The sequence below is a fragment of the Dermacentor albipictus genome, chromosome 8 (genome assembly GCF_038994185.2).
Source record: "Dermacentor albipictus isolate Rhodes 1998 colony chromosome 8, USDA_Dalb.pri_finalv2, whole genome shotgun sequence".
In the NCBI taxonomy this organism is placed as follows: domain Eukaryota; kingdom Metazoa; phylum Arthropoda; class Arachnida; order Ixodida; family Ixodidae; genus Dermacentor; species Dermacentor albipictus.
In genome coordinates, this window is record NC_091828.1 from 111,917,501 (window position 1) to 111,930,278 (window position 12,778).

The window sequence follows — 12,778 nt, forward strand, 5'->3', positions numbered from 1 at the left end:
CTCCATTTTATCGTCGTCACTGCGTTGTCATTTTGTCAAAACGACACCACTGCGACGTATACTCATCGTTCCGTCGCAGTCATATACCGTCGCTCGTGCCATCGTGCCATACCGTATACGTCATATACCGTCGCCATCGTGCACCCATAACCGCGCTGTTACCATGCCATCGGCATCATTGCGTCTTCGATCATGCCGCCGTGGTCATTCGTCGTCATCCTGTCTTTATTGCAGTGTTGTCATACACAACCATCGTTACGTCATCGTTGTTATTATGCCACTATGTTCATAGGCCTTTGTGCTTGTATTGTCGTCGTGATGCGGGTGCATTCGTGCCGGCATCGTCATTCTAGCTTCATTATTCGATTCTGGCTTGGCGCTCTTTGGCCATACCTGGCCCTTGCGCCAATAACAACCAAACATTCATTCATTCATTATTCGATTGTCGTTTACGTCGTTGTCGCCATCCCGTTTTCGCCTGGCTTTGGCCATCGCGCCATCGTCATCACATTATTGCTGCGCTGTCGAGGTCATTCCGTCATCGTCATTGTGTCGTAGTCACACAGGCATGCTCGTTCAAGCGTGGTCGTTCTCTCTTGTAGTCAGTCATTCGAGGGTTCTCTTCCCATCATCTTTACGCTATTATCGTCACGCTATTACCGTCATGCGTCGTCATGCGGTCGTGGTCGTTTTATCTTTGTCATTCCAGCGTCTTCGTCCCATTTTGTCGTCATAGGTTACACTGACGTCGTCGTATCGATGACTACATTGTCGTCTTTCCTGCGACATGTGCAAGGAATCCGCAATTGTTGAGGTCGGCATATCCGGTGAAAGTGTGTCCGCGTTGGTCGTGTGCTCTAGGCTTGCAAATGGTCGTTAAACGGGAACACCGTTCTTGGAAAACTCCAGCGAAAACTTTGCTTAAACCGCTTCTCAAAACACGTGGTATCTGGAAATATTTTTCTTACTCGAAGGAAGAGTGAAAGACAAAAGGGTAGGAAGGACGCTTCAAGGATACAGGAAATATAAGCTGCACAAAAATTAAGGCACAGACCATCCTTGATGGTTACTTATATTATGCAAATAATTTTCTAAACATAAAGAGGACGCAAATGTGTGCACAAGCTTACCAATTCTTAAGCGCTAACCCTCATTGCTTTCTTCGAGGCTTCTTCAGGCACCGTACAGTAGCCGCAATATGGTCTTCAGGCGCAATTTGATGGTAGCGTCGCATGCGTACTGAAGTACGAGCCGTATTAGCATGTGGCTACATCGACTTCTCTGGTGAACACGCGGTTGTTAACAGCACGGCGTCGTCTAATGGGTATTCAGTTAGTGGTGTTTAGGGTGACGCCAAACACATGCTGCATGTAAGAGCAGAACTGGTTAGCCAGGTTAGATACTTTGCCGCTTCGTTCGAAAGAGCCCGAGCGAGTGCTATGTCGTCGTGTGCGGCCGCATAGAGCGTCCATGAACGAGGCAGTCTGCTCGTGGTGATGAAGCGTGACTACCGCGAGACGACGACGCTGGTCGGAGTGGCAACGATGATATGACAGCGGTGACATTGTGATGCCGACTACGTGACGAACGTGGGATGACGACGCTGTAGAGACGACGAGGATATATGCCGACGATGGTGAGACGATGACCGCGTGACGACCATGAAACGACGCTGGAACCACAGCGATTGTATGACGTCGATGGTATGGCGACGATGACATGACGGCGATGATGTGAAGCCGACTATGTGACGAACGTGCGATGACAACGCTGAAGAGACGGCGAGGATGTGTGCCGACGATGGTAAGACGATGACTGCGTGAAGACCATGAAACGATGCTGGAAGCACAGCGATTGTATGACGTCGATGGTATGGCGACGATGACATGACGGCGATCATGTGAAGCCGACTATGTGACGAACGTGCGATGACAACGCTGAAGAGACGGCGAGGATGTGTGCCGACGATGGTAAGACGATGACTGCGTGAAGACCATGAAACGATGCTGGAAGCACAGCGATTGTATGACGTCGATGGTATGGCGACGATGACATGACGGCGATGATGTGAAGCCGACTATGTGACGAACGTGCGATGACAACGCTGAAGAGACGGCGAGGATGTGTGCCGACGATGGTAAGACGATGACTGCGTGAAGACCATGAAACGATGCTGGAAGCACAGCGATTGTATGACGTCGATGCTACTCCAACGGTAATATGACGACGACAGTGTAATGACGGCGGGGTGACGGCAGCGGCAAGGCGATAATGATGTGACGAAGCAAGTTATGGAGCTGGAATGACGGCGGCCGCGTGTTGTTGACGATGGCATGACGCGGAAAGGGATGACGACAGTGCAGTCCCTGCGGCAAAATGACGATGACATTGTGATGACGATGTGGTACCGACAGTGGCATGACGACGATGAAATGATGACCGTATGACGATGAGAGTATGACGACGACGGCTCGAAAACGGCATGATGGGGACAATATGACAAGGCAGTGAAAGTAACAGATTAAAAACAGCGAGAAAATGACGACGACATGAGAACAAAAGAATGATCGTGATGTCATGAAGACAAATTAATGACGACGACAGCGTGACATGTTGACATGTTGGGGTTCGAAGTTACGTCTGCGCTCACCTGCATCACCTGCGGCCGCGGCCCGCCTTATTTCGCACTGTCAGCAGTCTTTGCTTGCAATATGTCCGGTACTTACCAGTCCGGCCGCCTTAATTAGCAAAATATTCACATTTTTAGACTCCACTATATTCGGCATCGATCCACATATTTCTTAGGCTCAATGTCATGAAGACGACATCGCGTCTTTGCGCATTAAGTTCACTCTGACCGTGGCATGACTAGGTAAAAAAATGCTTCGCACTTAAAAAGCTGTCGCCATCGCGCCGTTGTCGGCCTACAGTTATCAGGCATCCTTTAATTGTCATACTGTCCTCGTGATGCCGTCGTGGTCGTTGTATCGCCGTCACTCCAGCTTTGTCATCCGACGCTCGTCCTGCCATCGCTGCCACGCTTCTGCCGTCGTACAGCCTTCGTGACACAGTAGTCGAAATGCCATCGTCGTCACACACTCGTTCTTATACCGTTGTCCTCACATTCACAACGTCGAGCTTGCCCTCGTCGGCATTGCGTCGCCGGCGTGCAGTCCTCGCCATGCATTTGCTGTCACATCGCCGCTGCGATGGGGTCACGGTCTTTTAATCTTCGTTCTAACCTCATCATCCCACTCACGCCATGGCAGCGTCCTCACGCCTTCATCGTCGCACGGTCGCCATCAAATCACTGTCATCATTCCGTCGTTCTTGCGCTTCGTTTTAGCATCGTCGTTACTTTAGAAACGTCAGCCCGCTGTCGTCATTCCGTCGTCGTCATGCGGCCTTGCAGTTCCACTGACGTCATTGCTTCTCCGTTATTCTATCCTACTCGTGCAGTCGTCATTCAGTCACGGTTATCCCGGCGTGCTCGTGACGTCGCATTCGCTACGTCTTCGTCAGACAGTCGGTGTCGTTTGTGACGCCATCGTCATCATTCCACCGTACTCCCCCGGTTGTCTTCATACGCTCGTGGCCACCCCACTGTCTTAGTGCCGTCGTTGTGACGCTGCCGTGGTCATAATATCGTCCTCATTTTGAGAATCGTCATGTAAATGTCGCCCTTCCACCATCTTCATACGGTATTTGTTGTTCCTTTGACGCCATTCGTTCGTGCTCATTCTATTGCTGTCACTGCGTCGTCGTCATACAGTCGTCGTCATGTCGTCGTGCTCGGCTGACCTTGGCAAGGGAGTGCCATACGAAAGCGTGCAGACACTGGAGACGGTGTATGCCGCATATGCCCAAAGCAGTGGAAGTCTAATAATGACCACTACAGGGTTTGAAAAAACGTGACTTCAGCAATACGGTGGGCGGCTACATTGCTTCAATGTTAATCACATTGCCATCAAAAGTCATCGTGACATGGTTTCTGCGTTACGTTTTGTAAACAAATTCTTCTCTCTCTCTCTCTCTCTCTCTCCTTCCTGCGTTGTTATTTTTCTTCTTTTAAGGTAAAAAGGCCGACGGGATAGAGGGTAGAGGCAGCAAGTATGCAGGAAGTTTAGACCGGATAGTATAGCTCAGCGTGCTTTATGTCACATTATTAATGCGATTATCATTATTTTCCTACGAGCGACTTTGGGTGTATCTGTATATGTAGCTTACGCGAACTCAGTGGCCCAAATTTCCTACTAGTTTGGGTCACTAGGCATGAGCTCGTGGTCTTGATACCACCATGGTCGTTGCATTGTGCTCACTACAGCTTCGTCATTCGACTCTCGTCATACCGTCGTCATCATAAAGCCGTCGTCATGCACTAATTGTCATATCGTCTACGCGATGCCGTCATGGCAATTGGATCGTCGTCATTTGACCTTCGTCATCCGATTTCCTCATGTTACCGTCGTGCCAATGTTTTAATACTACCGTTGTCATATTGTCGTCGCGATGCGATCGGGATCGCTCAAGATGTCCTCAAATCGTTTCCATGCCAAAGCCGTCAGCCTTTCGTTGTCACACTCCAGTCATGATTACGTCGTGGTCTTTCCACCATCGTCGTCTTTCCACCATCGTCGTCATGCGGACGTCATCATCCCATCATCATGACGTCGTTGTTAGGATGTCTTCGTCATTATTTCAGGAACCTCATACTAATGCCATCGTGCTGTACTCGTCCTACCGCTTTCGTCGTTGCATCATCGTCATTCTGCCTTCGTCGTTCTGTCGCAATAATGTTGTCGTCGTGCAACCGTGATTACAGGCCACCATTGTCATGCCATCGTCCTCATTGCGTCATCGTCGCGCACTCTTTCTCATGCTTTCGTTGCCAAGCCATCGTGGTCGTTCCGTGGTCGCTATTCGATCATCGTCATCCGACGGTTGCCGTGTTGTCGTAGATATACCACCGCCACCCTTTAGGAATCATCATCCTTTCGTCGTGAGGCCGTCGTCATCGTACCGCATTTGTCGTTTCGTCGTCGTCGTACAGTCGTCATCATGCCCTTGATGGTCATGGCCGGTTCTGGCAAACGAGTGTCGTAGCCAAGTGAGCCGATACCGGGGAGAGCGTGTGTCACATAAAGCCGAAGCAATAGCGTGCGACCACAGCGAATTCTAAATAAGGGTGTCTTCAGCAGTACGGTTTGTCGCTGCATTGTACGAATGCTAATCGCATCTACGTCGGCGGTCATCGAGAGTTGGGTCGACAGAAGATTTTTAAGGAAGAGGAAAAGAACAGCAGGACAGGAACAACGTTGGAAGGTTGTCGTACAAGAACGCCCAAGGTCCTTGTTCGGTTCTTGACAGCACGGAAGGAAGGTCACGTCACCGATGACAAAATGATTCTGGACAGACAAGCTCAGGATCGTTCCCGCTTCGTTGTCCTTCTCCAATTTAAAGAACAACGACATTTACACGGTAACCTATATTTGTTGTGTGCGCCACGTCTTATAGTGTGTCAATAAGTTCAGAGCTGCACTTTCATATACCGACCTCGTTGGCACTCTATTATATCTCCTGTGGATGTGTCTTTGGCGTCCGTTCTGCGCGCAAAGGTAAGTGCCATACATACGAGTATCAGTCCCTGAATCATTCCCGAAGAAATGCTGAAAGAGAGAGAAAAAGATAGTGGCCTACTTCAGTTTCTATTTCATTTATTTGGCCTTACAGTAATATATTAAAGGCTCTTTACTTACAGGATGAAATTGTTTCACAGCGAAGCTGTACAGGAGAGTTCCAGAGTGATTAGCATCGAGGAGGTCCAGGCACATTGTGTACAGAGTGGAGCCCGCTCATTATACAGCCGGCGTGACATATACATGCACATGCGTCGGATACAGCAGAGAGTACAGAACTATACAGGTCTCGATATAGTCAAACGTTTTATTATTGTCGGGCATAGTGAAGGAATTCCTCCGGATATTGGGAAGCACTCTCGGTTGCTTTCGATAGATTTCGGGTATAAGGCAGTCTCAGATTTTGCGCAGTGAAAGTTTGGGACGAAAGCCACCGGGTTTACAAAAGAATCCAAGAAGGACTACAAAGGAAAACAAAAGGGCTACCGAAAACGCAAGGAGGGCCCGGTGCTTTGGGTGCGCAAAATCTAAAACTCCCTATAGCTTCTTAAAATGTCTGCATGTAGTGAAACGTTTGAAAACACTTCAGGGGTTGTTGAAAAGTTTCACTTAACATTTGACAACGACCACCCTACGGGTGGTCGTTGTGGAATAGTCCCAAGGGTGGTTTCATTACTGCTAGACACAGTAAACGGAGAAGCATACAGTGTATATACTAAGCAGATTGCGCTGTGGCCAAGCGGCCTCACCACCGGGCAGGCCACACATATGCACGCAAATGGAACAATACCAGTGGCTTCGGATGACAGAGCACGGGACAACAAATCTGCGCAGACTCCGATCACGATCGACGCCCTTCAACTACGCAGCGACCACGTCACGGATGCGGTCACAACAACCTTATCAGGCACTCGGCAGCATATAAACCCGACCCATGACCCCATCCGCTTCAGTGGACTTGGTGGCACCGACCAGACGACCATGCTTATTCCTGCTCTTTTCGTTGTGCAGATTGCGCTGTGGCCAAGCGGCCTCACCACCGGGCAGGCCACACATATGCACGCAAATGGAACAATACCAGTGGCTTCGGATGACAGAGCACGGGACAACAAATCTGCGCAGACTCCGATCACGATCGACGCCCTTCAACTACGCAGCGACCACGTCACGGATGCGGTCACAACAACCTTATCAGGCACTCGGCAGCATATAAACCCGACCCATGACCCCATCCGCTTCAGTGGACTTGGTGGCACCGACCAGACGACCATGCTTATTCCTGCTCTTTTCGTTGTGCAGGTCAGTAACTACTCTGTACCCTCTTTACGGGACAATGATGTAACGCTGACGGTGCTTCCAAGTCCACACTTCCTTGCTGTACTGATTGTTGAGTGCTATGATGTATTTAAGCTATTGCTACTAACATCGGGCGATGTCGAGCTTAACCCCGGTCCGACGTCAGATTCAGAATCGGATACTCGTCCTAATAACGACCTTCTGAAACAAATTCTGAAAGAACAATCTAAAACCAACAAAACGTTAAAAGAACTAGTAACTAACTTGAAAAAGGTTGAGCGAACAGTTGATAACATGGAAACTAGGCTTGCCACGATTGAAAACGACATGGAACGACTGAAGTATTGCGAAGAGAAGTTGGCCGAATGTGAAAATAATTATGACACCACGAAAAATCAAATCCAAGATCTGGCATTGAAATTAGACGATTTAGAAAATAGAAGTCGACGGAACAACTTGATTATTTACGGCGTAACGGAAAAACCTAACGAAGATATAGCTTCACTCGAAAAGATAGTGAGAGAAAACATTTTAAAAGAAACGCTAGGCGTTGAAGTGAAAACCCTTGAAAGGACTCACAGGATAGGTACCCGCACAAGTAACCGAGACCGCCCGATCATCCTTAGATTGTTTGATTACGCCGAAAAAACCAAAATCTTATCTTGCTGCTACAAACTGAAAGGCACACCATTAGCCATTTCCGAAGATTTTTCTAAGAGAGTAAGGGAAATGCGCACGCACTTGTGGCATTCAGCGGTAAATGAAAGGGCAAACGGAGCAAAAGTTAGGCTAACATTCGACAAACTGAGAATCGATGAAAAAGTGTACACTTGGGACCCAGTGAAGAATATCAGGACTGAATTACCGCAGAAAGCAAGTGTTTCAAAACAGTCCCTTCCCACTTCGACTTCGCTGAAATCATCATCTAAAACCAAGAAAGTTTCCAAATGACAGCCCAGTACCAAAACTCTACGAATCGTTTCCCTAAATGGCCGAAGTGTGGTAAATAAATTTGATCAATTAGAAAACCTAATCCTGTCTCATCAACCTCACATTTTAGTAATAACAGAAACGTGGCTTAACCCTGGTGTACGTGATTCTGAAGTTATTCCTCCTTCGTACAAACTGTTCCGTAAGGACAGAGGATCAAGAGGCGGCGGTGTCGCGATAGCAATTAAAAATAATATAAAGTCCTTAGAACTTGATGGTATTCCGGACCATGAAAGTTTATGGTGCAAAATAACATATTGTAACAAAAACATAACTATAGGGGGCGTTTATCGGCCCCCAAATGCAGCTCCGGACTTCATCGATCAGATTCATGATTACCTCTCAAAACATGCTAATTCTAAATCAAAACTTATTATTGCCGGGGATTTTAACCTTCCCGGAATAGACTGGAACAACCGCTCGCATGACGGCCGTGATGTCTCAAGTTCAGAATCGCTACTAGACTTGGCATTTACATTTTCACTGAGCCAAATGGTAACTGATAAGACCCGTATCACTTCAACATCATCATCTTTACTTGACCTAGTTCTTATAAGCGATACATTAGAAGGATCTTCCGTGTCCATCGAGAATGGCATTTCAGACCACAAAGCGCTCATTCTAACCTGTCCCATTTCAACGACGCGAAAACACAAAAAACCACAACCTATATACTTTAAGGATTACACACGCGCAAATGATCCTGATGTGCTAGGTTTCCTAGAATTCCAGTTTCAGTCATTCAATGAACTAACAAATGTACAAGAACTCTGGACACGTTTTAAAAATATTGTTAATTATTCCGAAAACACCTTCATTCCTAACAAAAAGAAACGCGTTAACCGAGAATACCCGTGGATAACACGTGAAATCATCCAACTAAAAAGAAAAATAAAACGACGGCGGAAAAAGGGAATCACGTGCACGTTAGACAATCTTATCGGTAAATTCAAACAAAAAATATCGGAAGCAAAAGCCCGTTTCTTCAACACTACATTACCTTCGTTTATGGCGCATAACCCTCACAAATTCTGGCGATATTTGTCAGGTGAACGAGAAAAAATAACGCAAATCAAAATCTCGGATCATGTTATACAGGACCCTGAACACATTGCTAAAGAGATGAATAACTACTTTCAGACAGTTTTTACGAAACATGCTACAAATGCAGCTTTAACACCTTACGATATCAAAATACCAATGGAAGAAATAACTGTAAGTGAAGAGGGTATACTGTCTCTATTGCATAAACTCGATCCTAAAAAATCTACCGGCCCCGACCAAATTTCTAACTCATTCTTAAGTCGATACGCAAGTTGGACATCAAAGTATCTATTTAAAATTTTCACTCTTTCTCTTCAAACATCAGTGCTACCAGACGATTGGCGCAAGGCTGCAATAATTCCAATACATAAATCGGGCTCGAAATTAGATTTAAATAACTACCGCCCAGTATCATTAACAAGCTCATGCTGCAAAATAATGGAACACGTAATATTTAAGGCCATAATAACTCACCTAGAAACAAACGAACTCCTATAGAAACAACAACATGGTTTCAGAACAAGCCTGTCAACCATAACCCAACTAGCAGAGTTAACTCATGACATAGCTAACGTACTTAATAATAATGGCCAATTAGATGCAGTTTTTTTAGACTTTTCTAAAGCGTTTGACGTAGTTCCGCACCATGATTTAATCACAAAATTATCGGCTTTCGGTATTAGTAATAAAATAATATCCTGGATCAACAGTTTTCTAACCAATCGTAAACAGAGCGTTTCAATCGATAATAATCTTTCACAAGCACTCGAAGTTTACTCCGGAGTACCTCAAGGATCAGTTCTGGCACCACTTTTATTCTTGATGTACATAAACGACATCCAGTTCTGCGTTAAAAACTCAATTCAGATGCGCCTGTTTGCTGATGACTGTGTCGTGTACACAGTCGTACACAACCAAGAAGACCAAATAGAACTTCATAATTCACTTCAAACAATTTACTCTTGGTGCACCACTTGGGGCATGAAACTAAACACATCAAAAACACATTACATGTCTTTCACAAATAAGAAACTCCCGCTTAACTTTTCATATTCGATCGGAAGGTCAACAATCAACAAAAGCAACCAGGTAAAATACCTAGGCATTAAACTCACGCCTAACCTTAACTGGGAGCCTCATATTTCGACCATGTGTCAAAAAGCCATAGGCAAACTGACCTTTTTAAAAAGGAGACTGCGCGCAGCACCACCACACCTCAAACTAAACGCGTACAAAACACTAATAAGACCATGCCTAGAATACGCTGATCTAATCTGGAGCCCTCATCAAAAATTTCTTATAAACAAAATAGAACGCATACAAAAATTAGCAGTTAGGATTGTATACTCGGACTACAAAAGGCAATCCAGCGTCTCGGGTCTGCTAGCAAGGGCTAACCTAAAACCCCTCTCGCAGAGAAGAGTAATTTCGCGACTAAAATTCATCTATCAATTATACCATGGTCATTTCCAAATAGCACGTTCTCATTACCTCCAAGATCCTCCAAAACGTTCAACCAGACTTAATCACTCCAAAACAATCTATCTTCCCCCAAGTCACGTTAATGTTCACAAGCATTCCCTTTTTCCGTCAGCCATTTCCCAGTGGAACAAATTAACTAACGATATTGTTTGTTGCAATAACATCGACTCTTTTATTAACTGCATTCAATGTATTGACTTGTCATCGTGATTTTTTTGTTCATTGCATCTCTGTACCACTCCTGCACGGGCCGTGAAGGGCCTGCAGTATATTCAAATAAAAAAATAAAAAAAAGTTCACAACTGGTTGTTTTTAACGAAACTCGTTGAACAGATCAGCAAGCAAAGTGTTAAAATTGTTAAAGATTGTAAAGTGAATTCATCCGCTAGATTTAACGCGATATAGCTGTCATTAAGAAGGCACCTATGTGGAGCAGAAAGTATCAAGTTAGAAGGAAGCTTTGCATTGGGTAACGCTTTGAGCTATTTATTTAAATACATGTGAAACATAATAATGCTCGCCTCAGGCAGTTGGCTGATCCAATTTGAAATAAGTTTATTTTATTATAAAAACATCAATGTTCTCCCATAAACAACGTTTGCAATGAAACAATTTCATGCACTTTATACGTACTTGAGAATTTGTGTGCACCGTTAACTCTCCCATGCGCGCTACAATTGCAACCGCAAGCGCGTCGTTGTTTACACGCCTTCCTGTAATGCCCGGCTATTTATTCTACAGCACTGCACGCAATATGCACTTGCAGTATCCAATAGAATATTTATCTTTGATACTTCCAAGCTTCGCCGCGGAGATTGAGGAACATTTGTGTTTTTACTTCTTTCGAGCAAGAGAGATCTAGTTCACCACTCTGTTCTTTCTTTTTTTTTGTAATGCGAAAATTTATTTGCCAACGCCTCTGCGCTTGTCTTGCTGACTGAGGCTGCCGGCTCCTGCGGCTGCTCTTGTGTTTCGCCGAATAACTCACACTCGGCTGCTACATTTATTGTATAAAAGGGAGTCTATACAGTAGCTCTATCGGATGGATGGATGGATGGATGGATGGATGGATGCCATGAGCGTTCCTCTCGGAACAGGGTGGTGGGTTGCGCCACCAAGCTCTTGTTACTATATTGCCTGATGTCCTACCGATCTTAAAGAAGAAAAAAGAAAACGAAAAAAAAACTCACGAGGAATTCCCGTAACCAAAATTTCTGAACCTCTATTGTGAACTTAGTTTTTCCACGTCTTCGTTCTTTGTCTGCTATCCGAATGCGAGACGGCAGCGCCATCTTGGAGCGAAGGCGCCCACGGCAGCGGAAGGTGGAGGAGAGGAGGTCGTGAGTGGGGCCGAGCCGCCCTGCGCATGCGCTTTGTTGTTAGCCGCTGGTGGTGAGGGTGAGGCGGCTGCGACGTGGAGACCCGCGATGAGACGGGAGAGAGGGCACCGCAGGAGATGGCCTCACGTTGTGCATGCGTCAATTGCGCCGTCTGGCAACCGCGTGGACGGTCGCATCTGCGCCTTCAAGGGGAGGTCGCGTACCCCCGAACAAATGGCGCGGTGAGCAAGCTTACCTCTTTCAACCCCTAAAACGCCAGTTGTGTTCGAAGATGCACTACATTCTTCGCCAAGATGAATAAAGCGTTCGGTTTCACTTTGCATTCACACTGATTTAAACGCAAACACCTGTTTCAGCATTCCTTATGCATATACGGTAAGCTTCGCTTTATAGAGACTCAAGCAGAGCGTGTTGGACCTGCTGCATTTCTTTAAATGAATGCTCTCGGTTGTCATTGGTATTCAATTTAATCACAAAATAATCGATGTTTGACGTACCTTTTGAAGCAGCAGAAGTAAAAACGTAACCGAAGTTGAAATGAAAAAATTCCCGAGTTGTTTCGTCCTGGCTTGAAGACTCAACGCTCATGTCATGCTGCTTTCTTTGTGTGTATCCACCTTTCTTTCTTTAGTTTCAGTGTTTCTAAAGAAGTCTTTCGTTTAATTGATATTTTGTTTTTCTGGAGGTGATGCTGAGGGGAATTAAAAAGAAGCAGCGCGAAAGCTCATGGCCGATTTATGTTCTTCAATATTTCTGAAAACTGCCGCAGCTGGCATATCCATTATTCAGTCAGAAAAAAAAAATGAGCGTTGTGCCTTTGCGCAGTGAAATGAAATAAAAATAAGTGTGCGGATTCAACGCAGACGTTGAAGTCTACGCGCAAAGTGGCTTTAGTGGAGCGGGTAATTAGATGTTATATATTCAAACGTGGTGCGTGCACGTGTATTTTTGCATCCTATGCAACGCGTCATATCATGAGATGTTTTTGAT

General features: G+C 45.8%; 2 protein-coding genes across 15 annotated transcripts in view; one reads left to right on the forward strand and one right to left on the reverse strand.

Moving 5' to 3' along the window:
* Positions 1-12,412, reverse strand: part of LOC135917150 (uncharacterized) — a 24,483-nt gene extending 12,071 nt beyond the window's left edge. For 4 of the 12 annotated variants that reach the window (XM_070522961.1, XM_070522950.1, XM_070522962.1 and 1 more), the window contains exons 1-2: positions 12,286-12,412; positions 5,554-5,666 (exon numbers count right to left, since the gene is read on the reverse strand). In XM_070522961.1, the coding sequence (XP_070379062.1) occupies positions 5,554-5,653 (100 nt within the window). In that variant the 5' untranslated portion in view covers positions 5,654-5,666; positions 12,286-12,412. Of the gene's footprint in view, positions 1-5,553; positions 5,667-5,756; positions 5,782-11,638; positions 11,759-12,023; positions 12,151-12,285 lie in introns of those variants that run through there. The other 8 variants (XM_070522951.1, XM_070522957.1, XM_070522960.1 and 5 more) reach the window with 6 other exon arrangements.
* Positions 1-12,778, forward strand: part of LOC135917135 (zinc carboxypeptidase-like) — a 205,942-nt gene that overhangs the window by 116,367 nt on the left and 76,797 nt on the right. The window lies entirely within an intron of this gene.